At 36.9% G+C, this 24,603-nt stretch overlaps 1 protein-coding gene across 5 annotated transcripts in view; it reads right to left on the minus strand.

The window, feature by feature from the left end:
* Positions 1-10,314: 10,314 nt before the first annotated feature.
* MKLN1 (muskelin 1) overlaps positions 10,315-24,603 on the minus strand; it is a 306,710-nt gene continuing 292,421 nt past the window's right edge. For all 5 annotated transcript variants that reach the window (XM_081147023.1, XM_081147024.1, XM_081147025.1 and 2 more), the window contains 2 exons: positions 18,850-18,904; positions 10,315-11,809 (listed from right to left, as the gene is read on the minus strand). In XM_081147023.1, coding sequence (XP_081003149.1) covers positions 11,688-11,809; positions 18,850-18,904 — 177 coding nt within the window. In that variant the 3' untranslated portion in view covers positions 10,315-11,687. The remainder of the gene's footprint in view (positions 11,810-18,849; positions 18,905-24,603) is intronic.

Below are 24,603 nucleotides of genomic sequence, written 5' to 3' on the forward strand. Positions count from 1 at the left end.
CCTTGCCGGAAGGGAAGAGCCGTCAGTCCCAGCTTCCAGAGGGAAACTGTCAGGCGGGTCTGGTCCACTCCGTAGTTGCTACACAATCTCTTCCATTTGCCTGACATCTGAGTTTACAAATCATTTTTACATATCTTATGTAGGAACTATCGCCACTACCAGGAGAGAAATGAGGCACAGAGATTACAGATTCCGGTGGACTTTCCTCTTTTATTCCTACGTTCTTTTTTTCAATACCACATTAACACTTGAGCTCTAACAACAAAATACATTTCTAGAATGCAACCACTGTTACCATACGATTTTGTGTGAGAGTTCTGAAAGGCAGGTAACGCGTAGGGGTAGACCAGAGTTGGAAAGGGGTATTTCGAGGTTAACTCCAAGAGCGGGCCAAGGGTACTGAAAGGAATACAAGTACCAGGAACTCGGCAGGCCCCGGGCCTTGCTCAAGGCACTCTGTTCTAAGAAGAGAATGACTCAGTTTATTGCTGGCTACAAATTAGACCTAAGACTCCATTCTCTTCCTGAATAGGTCATTCACCCCCCTCCCTGCCCTGCCAACCCTAGGCCACTCTCAGTTGTCATTTTTAATTTGTTATGCCTCTTTGCCACTCAGTCTTCCCCATCCTTTCTTCTGGACCCCAAGGGAAAGAGTAAAGAATAGGGCTGGCTATTATAATTAACACTAGTGATAAATACTGAGATAGCTAATATTTTTCAAGGACCCTGGCATATTATAGATTAAAAAGTCAACGGGATCCTGGCAAACAGAATCTGCTGCCAACATTTACTTAAGAGATGAGAAAGTGAGGCAGAGAAGTTGAGACTGTGCCCAATACTACAAGACATCACTGGTGGATCTGGAAATAAACCTGGGCTACCCATTCCTACCGCTCCAGCTCAGAGAGCAGCTGTACATTCTATGCAACAGACATTGCCAAGGGTACTAATCTCCCCTCTTGGGGTTTGCCAACCATCAGAATATATCAGCACAGCAGTGGACAGGCCACCTCTACCTATAGCTTTTCTTTGAACCCTGGAAGAATGTTTCTAGATGTAACTGATGGCTTTGCTTTTCCCAGGTGAAAGCCGAGGGAGGAAAGGCCCCCGTGAGCAAGAGTGATAGGATAGTCCAAGCATCCTCCTCGGCCCACCTTCCCTATGCCACAAAAAGCCCCAAGTATCTCCTCTCCCTCCCTTTTCTCCTTCCAAAACATGTAAAGGCAAAGGAGACTATGTCATGCCAAAGGAGAAAACTGTCACCAGCTGGTATTTAAGCCTGTACCAAGACTAGCTATTGGTCAGCCTTTTGCTCTCACACCTTCAAAATCTGAAGGGCCAATGGTAAATACTGCTTTCACTTACAGAAAAAAATTTTCAAATTTCTATGAACTCTGTGGCTGTATGGCACACACTGGCCATTTCCCTATTAGGTGCTGGGTGACCTCGGTAACTAGAAGCTCCGGAGGTAGCACTTCCAATCCCTTTAGGTCTCCACACTCAGGGTGGGAGCAGAGCAGCTGGCATTGCAACTGAGTTCAACACAAAGCCCTCACTGCTTTGGCTGTCTTCCTGCCAGAAGCCCAATATATCAAGGGAGAGGAGACTGTATCCCACATTTCGATCCGTTTGAGTTAATTCTTTGGAGGATTGACCAAGGGAAGGCCAATTCCTTACCTCATCACTTTGTGTTTCCCTGTTTTGAAAACAAATGCTACTTATGAACCATGCTCAACGCACTCAAGAAATGAAAATGATACAGCAAGATGGATCATTTGATTTGTAAATTGAGAAAATATAATTCTTATTTTGAATGAAAAACTAATTCACTGCAGAGTGTCAGATGACTAAGCCAAGAAAATGTAAACCAGATCAGATGAAAAGGGTCAAGAGTAGATCTCCTTGTTCTTGAGTGATCAATTTCTTTGGCATATTTAGTTTATTTTTTTCAAGGTTCAGCCCCTAAAGTTTCCCTAATCACTGTGGACAGGGACCCAGAATTTTTCCAAACTTTTTAACACCTTCAGCTCCCGGTTCTTTCTTTATTACCTTTTCTACCATTAATTTTCTATTTCAATTCCATTTTCCCCCAGTCCCTAACTAAGTGTGTCCCCTTTAAAACCTGGGAAACACATCCAAATCTACAAAGTAGAACAGGTCTCGTCATTAACATAGAATAAAAAACGCCATTTTATGAATTTACCAATGTTCTTTAAAAATGAAAACTTCCCCTGGAAACTTCATGAGGTCCACAGAGCTTCTTCAGCACTGTCTCAAAGGAAAACAGCCAAAGACCCTTCGACAACTGCGTGTCATTTTCCATCTCTGGAAGCCCAAAGGAAACCTTTTTGAGGAAAAAATATAACAACCGCAAAGTACATAAACATTTTAAAAGTTGATTTCAAAAATAGTCTTAGCAAACGAGACATCTTGTAGTGTCCATATATATCTTTTTATTAAGAAAATGAACAAAATACATTCTCCATATGTACACTACATACAACAATTCTACAATTGCAATTGTTCAGCAGATCACTACTCACAAAGCAGTGTTGATAACACACTCACCAATCTGGGATCAGAAGATTACTGTACTCAACAAACGAATGAAGCCGACAATGTCCATACGGACTGAGCAAGAGTAAGCTAAACGAGAGAGGGTCATGATGGGAGCGGGAAGACTGCAGAACACTCAACATAGCCCCACAATGACTGAGAACATAATGATGTCAGAACTGACGCCCCAAAAGCACTTCTGTTTAAAAGCTACAACTAGCTCCTGCCTGCTGTTCCAGAGTTCCCTCATGATTTCCAGTTCTGACTTGGGTACCTCAGGATACAGCGCCAAGCCCCCCAGGTTGCCACAGAAGAGGGTGAACCAGAGTAGAGCCCTGAAAGGCTGCAGTTATCCCCTTCACACACTAAGAAAAGGAGCCTAAATGAAATGCAAAACTTCTGAATCTTAGCTGGTGCGCACAGAAACAACATTTTTTGGAGACATTATGCATGATGAGGGGAACTACTGTCCCGAGGATTCCTTACTCACATTTATGTTCATGTTGCCCGTTTTCCTTTTGCTGGCTTTTCTCTGCTTTTCCTTTGGCCTTTTCAAAGTACCTCATCATTTTTGGGTGTGGGTTTAATTATGGTCATATTAAAAAATACATAGAAACAGAGAGCTTTTCATGGGTATGCATATAAATGTCCATAATGTGCATAAAGAGCTTAAAAATGAAAATGAGTCTTAGAAATTTCCCATGATCTGAACAAGGCAGCTCCCTACAGCTTCTGGGTAATATCTTACATCCACAATTCAGGCTTAAAGGGTACATAGCAACAGAATTATTTCCAGACTGTCTAGAAAACGGCAATGTTTAAAAGACTATAAATAAGGGTACACACAAATGCTTGCACCCTAGTCCTCCACACATGTGGTAAAAGACAATGAGAATGACTGTGCCCATTTTTTTTAAAGAATTTTTTTTGGCCTCTACTGTGTTGGGTAATGGAAGTCAGGAAAAACAAAATGAGTAAGTCTCATCAGTTAACATATAGTGGTTTTCCTTCTTTACAATTAGTTATTTCCTAAATGTCTATAATAAACATTTTTATAATCACAAACATCAATAAATGTTATTATTTAAAAGTCTCATAAAAGATATTTAACACTTTCCAGCTTTCAGATGAGCAGGAGGCTGCGACGCCGTGTCCAGTGCAGGAGAGGCTGTCAGAGAGGAGCTAGCCACAGCACTAATAAGCAGACCAGAAAGAGGGGATGGAGCTGTATCTTCCAGTCCAACTTTGGTTTTGAGGATCTGTATCTGGAGGGATCTTAATGTCTGGCCATTGAGTACTTCTAATTTATGAGGAAAGTAAGAGTTGACTTAAAAAAAATTCTAACACATGACATTTTGAAAGATGGAATAATGTTTGTTACCAAGATGAAGACCAAGATGAGACAAGGAGGTCCTCATATTAGCTTTTCTGTCCACCCCTTCTGAGGCTGTGGACTCAACTGTACAGAGATTTTGAAAAGGCAGCAGGGAAGAAATCTCTTTAAAAGAAAAATATATACAGCTGATCCTTGAACAATGTGGAGGGTAGGGGCCCTCAACTCCTGTGCAGTTGAAAATCCACATATAACTCGGACTCCCTCAAAAACTGAATTACTGATAGCTTACTGCTGACCAGTCAATAAACATGCAGTCCATCAACTAACACATATTTTATATGTTATATGTATCATACACTGTATTCTTACAATAAAGCTAGAAAAAAGAAAATGTTAAGAAAAACATAGGAAGAAAAGATATATTTACAGTATTTATTGAAAAAAATCCACATATAAGTAGGCCTGCGCAGTTCAAACCTGTGTTGTTCAAGGGTCAGCTGTGTAATATATATATATATATATATATATACACACACATATATATATACACACACATATATATATATATGTATATATATATATATATATCTCCATAAAGGAATCTGCTCATAGAAAAACATCACTTTATATTGTAATTTCTAAACTGAACTAAAGACTATAATAAAGGAAAATTAACACTATACTATCTAATTTATACATTTCAAAAGACATTTCGCACAAATCAAAAAAGCAAGCTGGCTCACAGAATAACACACTCACAGCATCTCTTCACCAGGCTAAATGTAATGTTTAAGAAAGAAAGCCCACTTTTATTTCTCTAAATAGGTGGAATACAATTAAAGGAGAACACAGTTTACAACTGGTTAGTCACCAAAACAATATTTCTCAGAAAGGAGAAAAAAAAAACTACGTACATGACTTAAAAATATCTTCCCCATAGACTACTCATATTTAAACTTTTGGAATTTCATATCCTACTATAAAATTTGGGGTTGGGTAGACAACTACTTTAGCGTGTCTTATAACTTTGTATTCAGTGCTTTTACAAGTATAGCTAATGTGTATATGTAAAATTAAGCTAAGCCTTTAAAAGATGAAAGTACCCCAGGACTTCCAAAGAAGGCAATTAAAAAAATGTAAATCCCACCCTCCCCCCCATCTCAAGAAAGTAAAGACAGTAACAGCAAGGCAACAAGCTAAAACAGGTATTTGCAAACATCTGTTAGCATGGGCCTGATGGCATAAGATCCTCTCCTTCTCTTCTGTTGTAAAATAATTCCTAGGACTCTGCCAGCTGCAGTGGAATTAGATGTATTCTAGATACCTGCTCTAATTTAACTGGCACTGTACAGAGGTGCAGGCGCCTAAAGAATAAATCTAAGTGATTAAATACTTATAATGCCAAGCCCAGAACTCGTTTCTCTCTTTTTTTTAGAACTCATGTATTTCTTGGCCATGTAGAATAAACAGAGACCTTTGGGATTATGTATAATTAATTTATTTTAAAACATGGAAACTAAATTGATGTCAACTGATGTTCAATTCTGTATGGGTTATGAGTTAAGCATGAAATGACAATATTTTTCCTATTTAAAAGGCTTGAAAATGAGCACCAACCAAAAGACACTAAACTGAACAAAGGCTTTCTTGAGATTTGTTAACGAAGGAGAGAAATAAAGCTCAAAATTGGCTACTGGAACAACTCTTTAATCATGCACAAAGGCCTGTTTAGTATATCAACGCAGTGTTTTCCCTTCTTGCCGATTAATTTGGCATTCATTAAGCACTGAGCGAAAACGAAGAGTGATGATCTCCTCAGGCTGGTAATCGCGTGGCAGGCAGCTCAAATATCCAAGCTGACTGCTGTGAGCACTAGCATCCCAGATGGCAGAGCTGTGCTGCAGCAAGAGCTTAAACTCGAGGAAAAGCAAGTCCCGTGGGAGCCCCAAACTGCATGTTAAAATGTTTTAGTGCGGGCTTTCCCTCTGGATCCTTAACAAGGAAGTAGCTGCACATAACAAACTTCTCACCTAGTTTAAGAGATCCATTACACGGGATTTTTTGTTTCAAGATCTCTAACAGCTATTTGGGAGAAGAGGAGAAAAGAAAGTAACCAAGAAATGCTGCTTTCTAACATCTACTCAGAATAACTGAGCTCTGATGCTTTTTGATAAGTCTTTCCAGCACTGCATTAATAAAATTAACTTAGGGCTAGAAAGGAAGAGCTTTCTTTTTCATTTGGATCTGTGGACCTTCAAATCCGTGAGGAAAAGAAGAAGTCCCTTTTCTGTTTCTAACATCTCTTCTCCACTCTAGCTCTGTCTCTGAGGCTCAGGGTGTCCAAGTGAAAATGCCAGACAGGTAAAATAGGACACTGCATGCGAATGTGTAATAGTTCATCAAGATGGTGTGAACAACAGACAAAAAGACAAATTAGTTCACAATTATAAGTGGTATCTTACAAAAATGGTCTACTTCCCTACTAAATATTTCTTCCCATTCTGTTTTAAATCAAGCTGGGCGGTGTTTGACAACATTAAAGTATATCTGCAAACTTAATTTCCAAATAATGACTCCAATGTGAAAGAGAAACTAGAATTACCCTTTGATTCTGTTGTTCTCAAGATCTGAACTGGGATTCCTAGTTCAAGGCCAAAACTTCAGAGTTCTACCTAACAGAAACGGATACAGTGATATTGTTTCCCACAAGGGCGCCTCTCTGCATCACTAGAAAATTTGACTTATTACAGACTCTCATGATTCCTCAGGGGCTGCAGAATCTATTGTCAGAGAACTTCATCACTGGCTATGAGTAGGAATAAGATTTAGTCATTTGGAATTTGAGCTAAATTCACATTGTTGAGAGGAAGAGACATTTATAAGCCTGGATTATTTTTATTTAAGAAAAAAGGAATACCAATCATTTCATGGCAATCAAAGCTCAATTATATTAGAAATTAAAAGTCAATTCTTAACACAAATTCCAACTTCAGCAGAAAGTCAGTGCTACTCAGAGGAAATGGGAGTAGGGGAAAAAAGGCTTTTAAAAAGTACAAAAAAAGAAAAGACAATAGTCAAATGGAAATTCTGGTGATGTGCTGAATTCCATGAGCTCTGCTATGAAACTTGTACCTTATCAACAACTTTATGACTATACCTCCTAGTGCCAGGAAAAGAAGTCGACGATGGCCCCTCTATTAAAGCTGCCACACCATATTACTATCTCCCAAATGAAAACAATCAGTATTTTTATAGCAATATCTGGACATTATTAATTCTTTAATAATGTGCAGGTTTTAATTTCCCTATTCTGTTGTCATAAAGATAAAGAGTATGATGCCTCAGAATGATTGACGCTTTTTCTCAAGCAGTACAACACTTGTAAGCAAGGCCACAAACCACTAGAAAGTCTAGGGCTAAAACAGCCAAGAATAAAGTCAGAAAAATAATGAAAACACAATTCAGAGTATTTGGTGGGTAGAAGGAAATCAAGGTTAAAATTATGTATAAATAAAAGCTCTAAGATAGCACTTTTTGAGAAAAATAAAAAGAGCATTTGGTGAAGAAATCCATGAATTGCAATAATGAATCCTTCCCACCAAAACAAACAATGGCAAACCTCATTCAGCTGATCTAGTTGGCTCCTAATTAATTATTTCAAGAAACTTGGAAACTTCCACTTCAACTGACACACCTGCAGACTAGAAGTTTCAGATCCCCAGGTCATTTCAGCATGAATACAAATCACAGGGAGATATAGGCCACAGTAAAAAAAAATCACAAAGAATAATGTTATCTGACTAATTAGGAATATAAGAATCTTTGAGTGAAAGTGCCCCAAATCTAACCTACAAGTATTGTCATGTGCAGAACCTCTATGATACTTCTCCAATAAATACTAACCTGAGGAAGCCTGCACACCCCAGATCAAGGCTGTATTAAGAATTTAAAACGTAGTGAAATCAGATCAAAATTTCTGCAAAAGGATGAAACTGCAGATGAACAAGGATTTTTGTTGTTAATCCTCACCTGAGGATATTTTTTCCATTGCTTTTCAGAGAGTGGAAGGGAGGGAGAAGGAGACAAAGAAACATTGACGTGAGAGAGACACATCGATTGGCTGCCTCCTGTGCACCCTGACTGGGGGCAGGGAGCGAACCCGCAACCTAGATACGTGCCCTTGACCTGGAATCGAACCCTCGACCCTTCAGTGCAAGGGTGGATGCTCTAACCACTGAGCCATGCCAGCCATGGCTGAACATGGATTTTTCATAAAAGAAGGGTTATGAAGGGTCTATTTTTTATAGCTAGAGGACTGTTTACAGTACATATGGTAACTAACGACCGCCGAGCCCCCAGAGAAATTACTTCAAATCGTAGTTCTCAACTGCTCTGCAACATTCAACCAGCTAAAGAGTTAACACATTCACTCAGGAAGTAATGCCACACAATTACTCAATGAATTTCATATGGTGGTAAGACTAATTATAGGGTAACTTCTCATGTAATTCCCATGAAACAGTATAATTCACAGAACAGCATCAGGAACACACTCCTTTCTAAGTGCTTTTTCATCTATTAGCATCATTCTCTGTCTCTCACTAAATGATTACGTGCCTCAAACTAGTTTTTGTTTGTAAGTTAGATTTTAAAACTGTTTTATTACATGAAACTGATGATGTTTCTGTAAAAAGCACTTTTAAGGCAGATGTGAAAAGACCCACTGGAAGGATAAGCTGGCAACCACTTATATTCAATACACATATTTCACCCAAGAATAGTTTTACAATCTTAAATCGCAGAGCTCTAAACCCAACAAGCTGGCCTATGATAAACCAAAGAATTAACTTCCTAATGTTCTCTATCAGTTTTTACTTATTAGACAGTTTTAGCATAAATGAAAACCAGGTTTAAAAAGAAGATCTTGCTAAAGGTTAATGCTGTCAGCTTTAGCACAGAGTTAAGTACCCAAGTCTACGATTCCTTTGCTTGAGATATTGATATGTTTGAATTAATCAAGCTGGCCACATGAGGTCTCTGTCATTCCACAAAATGCAAATGCATTTTAGAAATGCCTTGCAAATCAGATAATTTCTCATGAAGAATAAGCACTGACAACGTTAAGAGAGCTAGTTTTTACTTCTATTAAATAAACTATTTCTAGTTTATTATTTGGGAAATATATTCTACTGGGAGAAAAAGAGAAATGGGAATGAAGTTGAAGCTAGGCATAATAAAAGTGAACAAACTGTATCCCACTAGCTAGCATAGCCAGATGTTTCAACCTGAGATTTACTAAACTAGAATGCAAGATTTTTAAAATAGTAAAACATAGTTACTTGGCTATCTAAACAATGTATCTAAATACCAAATTAGATTATTTAAATGAAATATACTGCTGAATTCTTGGAAATATATGCAGCTCATTAAATATATAAATAAGTTTCAAATCAGGGATGTGAGATGTGAGCAACGTGTCAATCTTGGGACTGGGTATAACGAAGCCCTACATTCTCCTACAATCATTACCAGCAGTGGAAAGCCCCATGGTACAAACTCTGATTTACCTAGTCAATAATCTCAACAATCTCTCACTTAAGCAACACTAAATAGTTTGTTATGATTCAACCCCATTTAAATATGTTAGTGAAAAAAAATTTCAGAAAAAAAGAAATGAGGAAAAGTTCCACACCTAAATAAAGAGATAAAATTAAAACAAGCATATGTAACAAAATAAAACTAACAACTAGTACTGTCAGGGGAAAAAGAACAAAAAAAATCACCAAGGTCAGGAACTGAGTTTCCTCCAAATATGGAGTCTAAATGAATGAAAACATGATAAAGCACTATAAGAATAAATGGGGCAGGGCAGTAGAATTTCATTTGGTTAATGTTTTTAAAGTGCCAGAATTCACAGAGAGCAAAATTTGAGGTTTTAAATTTAGAAACTCTCATCAATTTAAGTTCTTCCCTATCAACTCTTTGATTTGTACTTGTTTTCACAAAATGAGATTCAACTGACTACGATATTAGTGATATTAATATTTTATGTTCTAGCCTGTCACTCAGGGAAATCATTTTATGAAACTGTGTAAGTATGTAAGTAAATTCTATTTGCTCACCTGTAAAGTCAATTGGTTAATCTGCAGCTACAATTTGGTACTTAATAAATTAAATACTGTATTTTTCACAAGAAAAGGTTCAGATCTAATTGTTTAATAAATCACTATTGATTGCTTTGGGAAGCTTGGGAAGCTTGGAAAGCTAAGGAGCCCAAGGTTCAAGCCTAAAACTAGGAAAAATGTATTTCTGTCCATCCCCAGAAGAAGTGAAACCACACAATATGGAGTTAAGATGGATCTCAAAGTCGCATTCCCATGCACGAGACGTTTCGAAAGTGCAACTCATTTTCTTCTTTCTTTGGTGAGACCTAATCTTGCTACTCAGGGACATACTGAATTCCATGAAATCATTCACTTTTAAGAGCCACTGGACTGATGGACATTCATTATACTTGGTCTGCTTTAAGCATGGTGGTATCAGTTGCACACAGAACACTTTTTGAGCAAATGTAAGCACTGGCCAGGTGTAGGTTTCCTATCCTGTGCTCCATAACACCTCATGGAATAATATATCTCCACCACCACCCCCAAATGGAAAAACCCATCTGCCTTTTTTTAGTTTAATGAAAAAGTATTTGCACCATTGTTTTTATTTTTCTTCATTTAAAAAAGCCTGGTCTGTGTGCTTAGTGAAATACCTGCCAGGTGTATTCCATTAGACAACTACGCACCATTACTCTTTAACATATCAGTATACAGAAGCAGATGTACGGAGAAATGTGTATGGATAAACCAAAGCAGAGCTCTGGAAACCCATCCACCCAAATGAAAATGCTACCAACTGATAGCACAAGGAAGTAATGAGCCCTGGTTCTACGCAGCTCTATCAGAGGAAACAGTCCTTTTCTTCCAAAACTGCTACAAAGATATCAATGAACACATGAATCACTTCTAGAATCCACCTGCTGATAACTTTTATAATGGCTCTTAAAGGTTCTGAAAGACAATCTTCTCACTTTAAGGTTTTTCCGTGACTCAAAGCTATCATAACATACACTATAGAAATACTATAGACCAACCTCAGATAAGTGCCTGGACCAATCTTCGGTTTCATCTTTCAGTTCTATGACAAGGGGCATAAATTGGAGCCCTCTGTTTCTCCTATTGCATAATGTAATACAAGACTCTAGTCAATAGAGACACATATATACATCACTTTAACATATATCAACTGCTCTACAGAACTACATACTGTTAAGAATGAAGAGGTAAACAAGTGACACCACTTACAAGCAGCTGTGTGATGCAAGGAAAAGTGAAACGGGAAGGGAGGAAGAAAGGTCAAACAACCCAGCACAATCCCACGTCTTGTAGCACTGGGTCTGTTAATAGTGCTTACTTGCCCGAATTTTATAAAAATGAAATAAAAATCAGGAAAGGGTAAACTACCTGATTATTTTTTATACTCATTAAATCTTAAAAGTTAAAGTAAAAAATATATATATTTAAATGGAAAGTATACCGATTTCACTTTATTATTAACTTAACTGAGGAACAGGACGAGTATGGGGTTGAGGTCAGGCATGAAGAAAGAGGGTGAGGACTTGTGATGGCAAAGATCCCTTCAAATTTGGGTGCAGTCCTCAGTCACTGCAGCCTGTCAGTCAATAGCGCTGGAATCCAGAATCCTGAAAGCAGACTCAGTTCTCCACTTCTGTCCCATGACTCCTCAGCTACAGTGTGATGAGGTCTACCAGGTTGCCTTTAGGAGGAGTCATGCTGTCAGGAAAGAAATTTACTAAGGTGTCGAAGAGCTGAGTTCTTTGAGCATAGGTGTGATCCACATCCGAAAAGCCTGGTGAAGGAGAGATACAAAGAAACTCATCCACTGTACTTAAAACCTAACACGTAAAAGAAAAGTCAGTAGAGAAAAGGGGCAATGTATAATGGAAAAACCAAAACCGAAACAGGCTTCCAAACCAGAGCCATGGGTCCTGACCCAGTTCTGACTAACTGGCAGTGTCTTAAATGCACTGATGTGAAAAGAACACAGCCAAATAACCAGCACTTTAGTAACTAATATTGATTTCTCTTCTTTTCCTTGCAACCATTTTCCTCTTCTAGTCTGCTGAGGATTATTTCACTACTTTTATGACTTTTTAATGGTTCTGACCCTCCCTCCATTTTATTTGTTTGTATTAGTATGTATTCATGGATCCTTTTCTTGTCCAATGTTATATTCATTACTCTCATTACTCATTTTAATATTCATATGGTCCCAGATATGGAGAGTGAGAGCTCTTTTGAGCTCCTGTCTTTCTGAAATATCCCCACCAATTTTTGAGCCCTTTCTTACTTTCTGGTACATATCCAAGCTCATCTTTACCCAGCTCTGGAGCCTGCTATTTTTCCATGGAGCTCCAATTCCTTTTAGTGGTGAATGAGATCTAGAAACCAAGATCCGCTGTGCTAATTACTAAGGGTGGTGGTGTTTCTACGCCTATATATATATGTACACACGTCATATACATAGTGGGGGTTTTTCTTTAACAGAATAATGAGTTCATTTTTTATTGCTAATTTCAATTAAAAAAAAAATATCTTTATTGATTTCAGAGAGAGGAAGGGAGAGAGAGATAGAAACATCAATGATGAGAGAGTCATCACTGATCGGCTGCCTCCTGCACGCCTCCTACTGGGGATCGAGCCCACAACCCGGGCATGGGCCCTTACGGGGAATTGACCTGCGATCTCCTGGATCAGAGGTCGATGCTCAACCGCTGAGCCACGCCTGCTGGGCCTAATTTCAATTTTTAAAGAACCTCACAGGATTTCTTTCCTTATCCCATTCCGTATTTAAACCTTCTTTCTCCCACTGAGAAAACTAACTCCCAGCAACATTATCATATTTACTCAACCTAAAATACACACAAAACATGTTCCAGAATTACTATACCCATTCCACTACCAGCAAAAACTCAAGATTCTTTGCTTTTGTCTTCAGGACATATATGAGAGTATATAGTCTAAACACTGAACTAAAAAGGATTAACCCCCCCAATGTATGGTAATGTTACTAATTTGATAGACAGGTTTGTTTCTCTTTGTATTCAAGGTTTTTGCTTTGTTTTCTTTATTTGTGAAAATGTTGTGGTATGTTTTATTTTTAAGATAAGGCATTGATTCTGTGATAGTACTCTAATGAAGTGATACCATTTTCATGAGAGTAGATGATTTAGGAGGGAAGGAAACACTGAGCTCCTACTGTGTTCTAGGTACTTTCTGTATGACTGCACTTTGTTGTCACAAAAAACAATGAAGCAGTTATCATAAGCTCCACTTTCAGATGGGAAAACTTAAGAGAAATTCAATAATTTAATAAGGTCTTGCTGGGCTGGAGTGGCTCAGTGGTTGAGCATCAACCTATGAACCAGGAGGTCACGGTTCGATTTCCGGTCAGGGCACATGCTCAGGTTGCGGGCTCGATCCCCAGAAGGGGGTGTGCAGGAGGCAGCCAATTGATGTTTCTCATCATAGATGTTTCTATCTGACTCCAAAGCCCATTTATTTATTTTTATTAACTAATATTCATGAGTGCTTATTAAGTTGTAGGCAATGTGCTAAATTTATTTAATCCTCAAAAGAACATCTTTTACTTTTTTTCACCCTTTACCAATAAGGAAATTGAAATTTACACTATCATTAGATGAACAGTTAAATTATGGTAGACCTCTATTATGGAATACTGTGTATCACTAGTAAGAATACAACAGATCTAATATAGTTTCATGGAAACATCTCCAAGCTACATCATTAAATTTTAAATTTACAACTCAGAATACATATTTTTACATTATATAATAAATAAAACCAGAACACACAAAACTATGCACCTATGTGTGTGTGTGCATGCATATATAGAGTCAATCGTCATTATTCAGATTCCATATTTGTGCATCTGCCTACTCACGAAAATTTATTTGTAAACCCACAATCAATACTGGTGGCACTTTGCAGAGATGATCAGAGCAGTGAAAGTTTGAGGCACCACATGCACACGTTCTCAGCTGAGGTCGAATTGGGTAATGCTCTGCCTTCTTGTTTCAGCTCTCATGGTATAAAGTCTTTGGTGCCATGTTTTCTGCACTTTTGTGCTTTTTTTTGGTGACTTCACTGCTTACAATGGCCCCCAACTGTAGTGCTGAAGTGTTGTCTTGTGTTCCTAAATGCAAGAAGGCCATGATGTGCCTTATGGAAAAAATTCATGCATTAAATAAGCTTTGTTTAAAAATGAGTTAAGGCTGTGAGTTCAATGTTAATGAATCAACAATATAAATATATAAATAAGGTATCTTTAAACAGAAACACACATAAAGCAAGGTTTTATGTATTGAGAGGTTGACGAAAATGTTGTGACCAGAGGCTTGCAGGAAGCTCACTCTGTATGTCCCATAGGAGGAATGGTTCAGTGTTCACTAATTCAGTGTTCCCAGGGACTTTATAGAATGTAACTACTGCAAATAACGAGAATCAACTGTATCTCTTATGTCTGTGTGTATGGTTGTGTGTTTGTGTAAAGATCTGCCAGGTACGAGTGGTTAAACTTGAGGAGTGGGGACAGAGATTGAGGAAAGTTGTTTGAGGAGAATCTTAAGTTTTTAACTGTAGTCAATGTTTTGTTTAAAAAAAAAAACTTTAACGAGGGGTGGGGTACTAGGAAACTCATCAAAAGTCACATGACTACTTAAATGTCAGAGCTAGGACAAAAAAAGGTTGTACTGATTCTAAATCTCACGTCTCATCCTAATCACTGTTTCTCTCAGTTCATTCTCACCACCGAATGAAGTGAACTAATCCCTCAGAGTAGTGAACACTGGTAAAGCTCAATGAAGGTGGTTTAGGGAGTGAGCTATGAACCCATAGTACTAACGTTTGAATCCTGATTTTGCCACTCACTAGCATTATCCCTGGAAAAGTTACTTTAGCCTTTCTGTGTCCTAGTTCCTTCATATATAAAAGGGGATCATAATAGTAGCTACTTCATAAGGTTACTATGGAGATTAAATGAGTTATGACATGTAAAGTGCTTAGAATAGTACCTGGACCCACAGTAAGTGCTCAGCTCAGTAAATATTAGCTATCACTGTATCACTATTACCATGACTGCTCTAAAAAGAAAGTGACCTATTAGGAATGTACTTTTAAGTTAACACCCTACACAGAGTAGGCAGTTCTTCCTATTTATATGAAGGAGTAGTAGTAGAAAAAATTTTCATTTTCTCCTGGATACAAGTTTCTTTATTTACACTTCCTAATCCTAATAATAAACATATTATTATATAAAAGCACCTGTAAATATGTAAACTACAGAAAAGAGGTTGAAGAAAATATCTTGTTGAAAATATAAATTTGTTGAGCTAACAGGACATAGCAAATTCTGTGAAATTGTTAAGGTACCTTATTCACAAATGTCACAGTGCCAAAAATCACTAACTACTTGCCATGTAAAATGTTTTATTTATTTATTTATTTATTTATTTATTTATTTATTTATTTATTTATTTATTTAATGTATTTATTTTTATGATCCTCACTTGAGGATATTTTTTCCACCAGAAGCTCTAAACTAAAGATCCCTACAGGGATCTTCTCTGGAGTAATTCTTCAAAACCAAGATAATGAATGGTAGCTATTTACTTATAAATCATTATCTTTCTAATTCTTTAAATTATATATAACATTAACAAATACTTTAATTCTAAGAAGTTAAGATAAACTGGATTAATTCTGAAGGGAGTCAGAAAGTTAGGCTGAGGCAAATTTTTTCTTAGAGAATTTAGAAAATGAAATATTCTGTTTATCTATGCATTAAAGATGTATACATCTGTACATGAAATAACCTATTTGACTTCAAGTCTATGTGGAGTAAAGGTAAAACAATCTTGCAGAAAATGAATGAGAACAAGAGTCAGTAGTTCCAAATAGGAATGAAACCTATAAAAGGTACTTCACTTCATAAATTTTTAGGCAAAGTACGTTTTGTTTATAATATATCAGGTTTCTCCCTATTAAAGTTAGCCTGCAGTGTGAGCTTCCTCCTTGTCCAAATTCACCAGTGACACAAAGGTTATATTTTTAAGGAAGTTAATAATAATAGTACCTGAATTGAGCATTTAGTGTTTTATTTTGCTGTTTTCTATAATCATTTCACTTAATTCTCTCAACAACTCGAGGTAAGTATTCTCATTACCTCCATTTTATAGATGAAGAAATTAATGATTAAAAAGGTGACTTGCTCAAGGTTCTTTTAAAATTAGCAAGTGACAGCCCAGCCAATCTTGCTCAGTGGTTAGAGCGTCGGACCTCGGACTGAAGGGTCCCAGGTTCCATTCGGCTGAGGGCACATACCTCGGTTGCAGGCTCGATCCCCGGCCCCTGGTGGTGCACGAGCAGGAGGCAACCGATCGATGTGTCTCTCTCACATCCATGTTTCTCTCTCTCCCTTCCACTCTCTCTGAAAAGCAATGGAAAAATATCCTCAGGTGAGGATTAAAAAAAAAATTAGCAAGTGACAGAGCTGATATCTAAACCTACACTCTAACTCTGAACCACTATACTATATTCTCATCGCTTCACTACTAAACACACTGCCTCCCTTCAGACAAAGTAGGAAACAAAACCCGGCAGGAATTCTCCCCTTCTGTAATTTTTTCCTATTGTTTGTATTGTTCTCAGTGCATTTGAAGTTTGTTTGAAATCCAAGTAAAACAAACTGTTTCTGACAAATATATTAGCTGGCAGTGAGCAGGGCATAGACAGAAGAAAAGAGTTAAGTTAAAGGTAAAATATTTACTGACAACAGCCTAACATATTTAAATGACTGCCAAGAAATTCTTGCCCTAAGGCTAAATGTAAGTCAGCCAGAGACATTTTAGTGCTGCCCACCGATAAAGCAGAAATCATGGTTCTGGACTGTGGTATCCACATATAACAAGGCACATATTCATTCAAACTGAGTATCTATGTGCCAGGCTCCCAATCCATTTATCACTAAATCTGTTTCAAATGATAAAATCCAAAAGGGTATGAGCTTTCTAAAATAATGCTTATACCTAGATTTTCTATCACAACGTTGAGATTTCTAGCAGCCTGACATTTTTAAAAAGCCCTTATGTATTTATTACACTGCATGGAATAGTGGTAAACAACTACCTACGTTTTTAGGAGAAGCTACTGGAGTCATGGTTTACAGCCACAGTCTGCTCAGTCCTGCCCTGTGGAGCCCTACACATTCTGATACCAGAGCTCCGCACTATAGTTGCCTTGATCAGTAGAGAAGCCTTAATTACTCGATATGGAAAAAGAAAAGGCAAGACCCCAAGGAACACTGCTATTCTTCCCCACCGCAGGGAAAAATATCAGAATTACATATGGTCTTTTTTTCCTCTGAGGTGTGGTTCAACTTTAAGAGAAAACGGACAAACAATAAAGAAATTAAACTGATATCCCAAAGGTTATTTTATTCCAGAGGTAAAATGTAGTATTTATATCACATACATTAGAAAACTTCAATACTGTTGCTCACCTCTAAGGCACAGTAACAGCAGTGGCATCAATAGGATTAATACGCATTCATTGTGTGATCATATCTTATACTGACAAGAGAAAAGCTGAAAATTCCCCAGCTTCAAAAGGCTACCACCTTGTTGAAAAGTGAAGCTATAATAATGAGTCACCCTAATAAAAAAATCCTTGAAAATTTACCTGACAAAAGTTCTGGGCTCCAGAACTGCCACAAATTCCCCACTTTACTACAGTCTAGTTTACTTTAGTAATTCATTAATACTAAAAGAGTTCTCCTAAATGAAGATGGATGTTTAAGGAACATCACTCTTGGTTTCTTTTTTTTCTTCTTTTTAATCCTCGCCCGAGGATATTTTTTCCATTGCTTTTAAGAGGGAGTGGAAGAGAGAGAGAAACATCAGTGTGAGAGAGACACTGATTGGTTGCCTTCCAAGTGCTCCCTGACTGGGGCCAAGCCTGCAACTGAGGTTCGTGCCCTTGGCCGGAATTGAACCTGGGACCCTTCAGTCTGTGGGCTGACACTCTAGCCGCTGAGTCAAACTGGCTAGGGCAGTCTTGGTTTCTTTAAGAAATACTTAAGTTTCATCCTGGCCAGGTAGCTCAGTTGGTTAGAGCGTTGTCCAGATACACCAAGGTTGCAGGTTTGATCCCCAGTCAGGGCACATACAAGAATCAACCACTAAATGCATAAATACGTGGAACAGCAAATCAACACTTTTTTTTCCTCTCTCTCCTTTCCTCTCACTCTAAAATAAAATAAAAGAAAAAAAGAAACACTTGAGTTTCAAGTAGAATTTGTCTTGAACAATAAAGGTACCAGCATATAAAAATTCCCGTTTTCAGGAAAACCGTAATTTATTTTCTCTGCTCCCAAAAGATATATTTCATTGCCTACCCTATCAGCATACCCCACCACCATTCTGTTGACACCATACAACTCCACAAAAAACAAACTGAGAGGAAAAATCATTCAACCAACAAGTGTTATCTCATAGTAAGTACACCAGTAATACAGCCCACATTCCAAAACAACGCTATACAAGTTAATTTATTTTGAGCATGCTTCTATTGCCATGTTTGCATAACAATGAAGCAATTGGTGTAACAGGAAAAGCAAACTGATTTATGAACTGGTGACTGATACTTAGAAAATAACCTTGTAATAAGTTATTAGAAATTTTGTATTCTACCTTGAAACTTGCTCCATTGTTTAGATGAACATCTCATCTGATGTTTCATTTAAAAGGAACCAAAATCCAACCTCCCAAATGCTAGGGCATCTGGCTGAATAAACTGCACTGGAATACTTACCCAGAGCTGTAAAATCTGAACCAGATTTGAATAAAGCCGAAGCGAGGAGCTGAAACTATAAAAGAAAAATAGAAGCAAATTAGCTGGCTAAGCAGATCAGAGAAAAATAACTTCCCTAATTTTGACCATTTATTAGCCACAGTATATCTCTGTACTTAAGTTTATTTACCAAACAGTGGCAAGAACACCACCACATTTAGATTAAAGAATATGCTGACTTTTCTACTGGACTGCTCATCATTTTCTAAAATACTGGACCAAGTTTTAGAATTATTTTATAAATTTATTAAAGTATGTATTTATTAACAAATAACTGGTCAATTAAAAAAGAAAATTACTCATTTGGGAGTCTATCACATATGGATAGATTGGTGCCCTGGACTGTTACTGAATTCTTAGTACATATCCATTCTCATTTCAAAAACAAATACATGTTACCGTAAAACACCTGTCTCTGATGTGTAAATCAAACTCTGAGGAAAAAAAAGCATAATTATTAGGTATAGGCCATTCCTAAATTACAAGTTAGACTGGAATTCCATGATCATGTATAATTACATTTTTATGTATTACAGCTGTAATACAAATAAATAATAATACAAAAAAAACTCTATGATTCAAGTACTCATAACTGTAAACCTGCTTTTGCCAACCCTGTATACAAAAGTTCTTTATATATGCTGGGCATCAGTCCTCTGTCAGAGATATCTACTGCAAATATTATTTAAATCTGTGGCTTGCCCATTTTCAATAATGTCTTTGAAATTTTAATTTTCTTGAAGTCTAATTTATCAAATTTTTCTTTTATGATTAGTGCATTTGTGTCATGTCCAAGAAATCTTTGATCTATCCCAAGGTTGGGAAGATAACCTGCTTTCTTCTTCAAGTTTTATTGTTTTGGGTTTTATATTTAGATCCATAATCCATCTTAATTTTTTGTGTAAAATGTGACATAGGGGTTGAGATATCAGCACCATCTTCTAAAGACTTTCCTCTCCCCAATGGACTTGGCACTCTGGTCAAAAAAAAAATCAATTGATTTCATAAATGTGTGTCTCTTTCTGAACTGTTTTGTTCTACTATTTGTCTTCCAGAATGTCATGATTACTATGGCTTTATACAGAGTTCTGAAATCAAGTAGGATGAGACCTAAAACTTTTTGTTTTTTCGACATTGTTTTGGCTAGTGGAGGACCTCTGCATTTCCAAATACATTTTAGAATCAGTTTGTCTATATTAACAACAATGACGAAACCCAAACTTGTTGGCAAGTTAATAGGGTCTGCATTAAATTAAAAACCAATATGGGGAGAATGGTTTCTTAACAGTTTTTAGCCTTTCATTCCATAAATGTGCTACATCTCTCCATTTATTTAGGTCTTCTTTAATTTCTTACAACAGACTTATAAGTGCATATTTGATTATTTTTTATATTAATATAAAAATATTATAGTAGTAATATTCATTACTAAGTAATATTCATTACTAAGAAATATACAAATGTACTGCTTGTCTTCACTACAGACCTTGCATTGTGCAACCTTGCTGAATTCACTTAGTATACTGTTTTTAGACTGCATGGGTTGTCTATGTACACAATGATGTCATCTACAAACACAATTTCACTTCTTCCTTTCTGATCTATATGCTGTTTATTTCTTTTTCTTACATGGTAAATACAGGATGTCTGTTGACACGTTTTTCATAATCTTTATGAGATTTAGAAAATTTTTTATTTCTAGTTTGCTAAGAATTTTTATCATGAATGGGCTTTTAATTTTGTCAAGTGCCCCTTTCTTCACTTATTGAGATGATCTATGGTTTTTCTCCTTCATTCTGTAAATGTGGTGAATGACTGATTTTCAAATGTGAAACCTTGGTCACTGTGCATTAAACTTTTTATATATTGCTGGAGTCAATTAGCTAAAATTTTATTAAGAATTTTGCATATGTATTCATGAGGGGTATTGGTCTGTGATTTTCTTTGCTTGTAATATCTTTGTTGTTGTTTTTTAAATCCTCACCCGAGGATATTCTTTTCCACTGATTTTTTAGAGAGTGGAAGGGAGGCAGAGAGAGAGAGAAGAGACATTAATGTGAAAGAGAAGCTCTAGCCACTGAGGCACACCGGCCAGGGCTCTTTGTTGTGTTTTTATGTCAGAGTTAAGCTGCTTCATAAAAGAATTTAGAAAGTGTTCTGTCTTCCTCTGGTTTCTGAGGATCTATGTGTAGAACTGTTTTTTTGTAATTTAAAAGGCTGACAGAATTTACTCATACAGCCATTGACGTGTAGAGTTTTCAGTGTTAAAAAGTTTTCAATTACAAATTCAATCTCTGCAACTGACATGAAGTTCCTTAAGATTTTCTAATTCTTCTTGTATCTGCATTGGTAAGTTGTGTTTTAAGGAATTTGTCCATTTCATCAAGTTGCTGAATTTGGTAACAAAGTTATTAAAAATATTTCCTTATTACCTTTTAATGTATGTAGGGTCTGTAATGATTTCCCCTTTTCATTTGTGATGTTGATAATTTATGTTTTCACTTTTTTTTATCTTTCCAGGGGTTTACCAATTTTATTCACCTTTACAAAGAACCAATATTTTCTATTATTTGTTGCTATTTCACTAATTTCCTATCTTCTACTTATTTGAGGGTTAATTTATTTCTCTTTTCTAACATCTAAGGTTTATTGGCTCTATGTACAGAAGGATGAGGAAAAAACCTGTCATTTAAATAATGTGATCAGCCCAGCACTGAGGCTCAGTGGTTAAGCCTTGACCCATGAACCAAGAGGTCACCGGTTTGATTCCCAGTCAGGGCGCATGCCTAGGTTGTGGGCTCGATCCCCAGTAGGGGGCATGTTTCTATCTCATCGATGTTTCATCTCTCTAACCCTCTCCCTTCCTCTCTCTCCAAAAAGAATCAATAAAAACTTAAAAAAACCCCACATGATTAAATGAGTGGAACTGATATATACAGGCCTAGATTTTAACAGTACCAAGTGATACACAATCTGAATAAACCCAGGCCTCTCTTCCAAACTCAAACTTGAATATCCAACTATCACTTCAACATCTCAAGTTGGCTATTTCATAGGCATCTCAAACTGAACATACCCAACATTAAACTCCTGATCCCAGTCAGAAGTCCCCCACCCACCACCACAAATAAGAGCTACCCAGTGCCTTTTCATTTGGTTAATAATAACTCCATCCACTCAGGTCAAAAACTTTGGAGTCATTTATTTCAAACCCTACAACCAAACCATCATAAATTCTGTTAGTTCTACCTTTAAATATACTAAGAATCCAATCTATTTCACTTCTCACTATTTCTACGACTACTACTTGGGTCTGAGTTATAATAATCACTTGCTTAGATTTCTATCTGAATCTTCATTCTCCTTCCTTAGTCTATTCTCAATACAATATTCAGAGTGATCCAAAACATAAAGCAAATTATATCATTCCTCTGCACAATACTCTGAACAAGGATCCTTAGTCATTCATAGTAAAAAGCCAAAGTTCCAGCAATGGCTTACTAAGTCATTCACAATCTGATCTCCAATCCCTGCTCTTGCCTCTTTGACCTCATCTCTGACTACTCTTATCCATCACTCCTCTGTTCTAGCCTCAGTGGCCTCCTTGCTGTTCTCCTAAACAAAGCCAGAATCACTCAGCCTAGGGTCTTTGTTCAAGCTCTCCCTTTGCCAGGAATTATCTTCCCCAAATTATTGACTAAGATCACTTCCTCATATCCTTCAAGTCTTTGTGAAAATCTCATTTCTAATGAGGTCTATTATAATCATCCTATTTAATACTGCAACTGTTCCTTTCTCACCCCTTATTATTCTGATCTTTTTACCCTTTTTATCCCTCTTTATGCCTAGAATGCCTGGCATACTGCAGGGACTCAATACATATCTGTTAAATGAATGACACTAGTACTCTGGAAGCTCAGCGGAAGTGCTCTTAATAAACAATGTGCAATACTAGTTGAAAACTTGCTTTTCTTGTTTCTTCTCTATTATAAAATCCTCTGAAAATGATAGAATTGATTTAGGCATCCTTTTCCTGGGTCTTTCCTAGGGGAGAAAATGTAATTTTCATAAGGTTTACTAGAAGCTCGTCACTAATTTAGAATCCATGTTCTAGAGACTGGACAAAAGCAAAGAACCATTATTTGGTATATAATGGTAGTCCACCATCATTTCCCCAACAATATGATGATCACCACCATGATGATAACTGCCCTCCCAAGAGAAAAATCTAAAAAGCACTTTTAGTTGCTGATATAATCATTTAATATAGTGAAAAACTTATAAAGTGCACATAGAGAGCAAAAACAAGCTACTACATACAGAAAGTTTTTAATAGCACTAAGGCCCTTCTTGATAAGTGGAATGATTTCTTAAAAGGAAAGTGAAGATCTATATACCTTACTGAAAATACTGTAAGTGTATATACTGGAACTGTCATCAAGGGATTTCTTTCCCCAAAACAAAATCCATTCACACATTTTTAAACAAAATAATAACCTTACAAAAATCAATGTCAGGATGTTTTCAGTTTTCACTTAAGATCTGACAGAGGAAAATCTTAGGGTGAGGGTGATGTTTTGAAAAGTTTCTGAAGTGATTCTGATGCTGACACACACATGCACACCACCATTTTAACTAACTTCTACTAGGACTAAACAACTCTTGATAGATAAAACTTTTAAGAAATAGAATGGAAGTCTGTGGCATACAAAATCATAACTTGAGACTATTAAAGAAAGGAGACAAACAGAAACCCACTACCAAAATTTTAAAAATTGCTCTGTTTGAACTTGAGATACCTACCTGGCCTGGTTTTCCCATTAGCTTAGCATTAAGAACAAACTGTCCATTTTCTTTGGCCTACTTGCAGCTCACACAGCTGAAATTATTTACATGGCAATATTTTGTTTTGGTTTGGTTTTAAAAAATAAAAGAAAAATTAATGTTCCCTGGTTATAGCCATTTTAGACTAAGAAGAAAACATAGTATCATGAATTGACTGAAGACTCAAGGAAAGACAACTAACTATCTCCTCTTCAGGGGGGTTCTAAAGTGTGTCCTGATGATTCTCCACCTAGTGAAGGGTTGTAACCAGTACTGAGTAAGAGAAATAGGACTTGTTTTCACAGTAGGCAATTATGAAAGAGTATCTCTTTGTTTTGTTGCCAAGGTCAGGCAGGATCCACTGCTTGAAAGTACAATGAACCTGGTGCCTGAAAGTGATTCGTATTAAATCTGAAACCTGTGTCAATGATGAACAGAGAAAAGCATGGATTGATGTTGCTATTACAGAGCCAAAGCAAAGCAACAGCTAACAGCTAAAGGGACAGAACTACATATAATCAGCACCAATTCTGTGAGTGGAAGGTAAAATGGATTACGGTTTAGATGTTGCTAGATGAACTACGAATGAGAATGGTCATGGTTGGCAAGAGGAAAAAAAAAGTGACAAAAGGAATCTCAGAAGTTAGTGGAAAAACAGGCTGTAAAACCATGAAACTATTCACACAAATAATATTAGATCTTCTGCTTCCATCCATGTTATGTAACAAAAAACCCACACAAAACACTGAAAAGTAATGATCTGCTACTAATTTCTCAAACTTGGGGACTGCTGATGAGTGAAGTTAGTAGCCTATCATCAAACTATCCTGCTACAAAATTCACATAACTAAAAATCAAGGAAGCAAGGATTCTACTCCCATCAACCTCTCT

This window comes from Miniopterus schreibersii (genome assembly GCF_964146895.1).
Source record: "Miniopterus schreibersii genome assembly, chromosome: 9".
Classification (NCBI taxonomy): domain Eukaryota; kingdom Metazoa; phylum Chordata; class Mammalia; order Chiroptera; family Miniopteridae; genus Miniopterus; species Miniopterus schreibersii.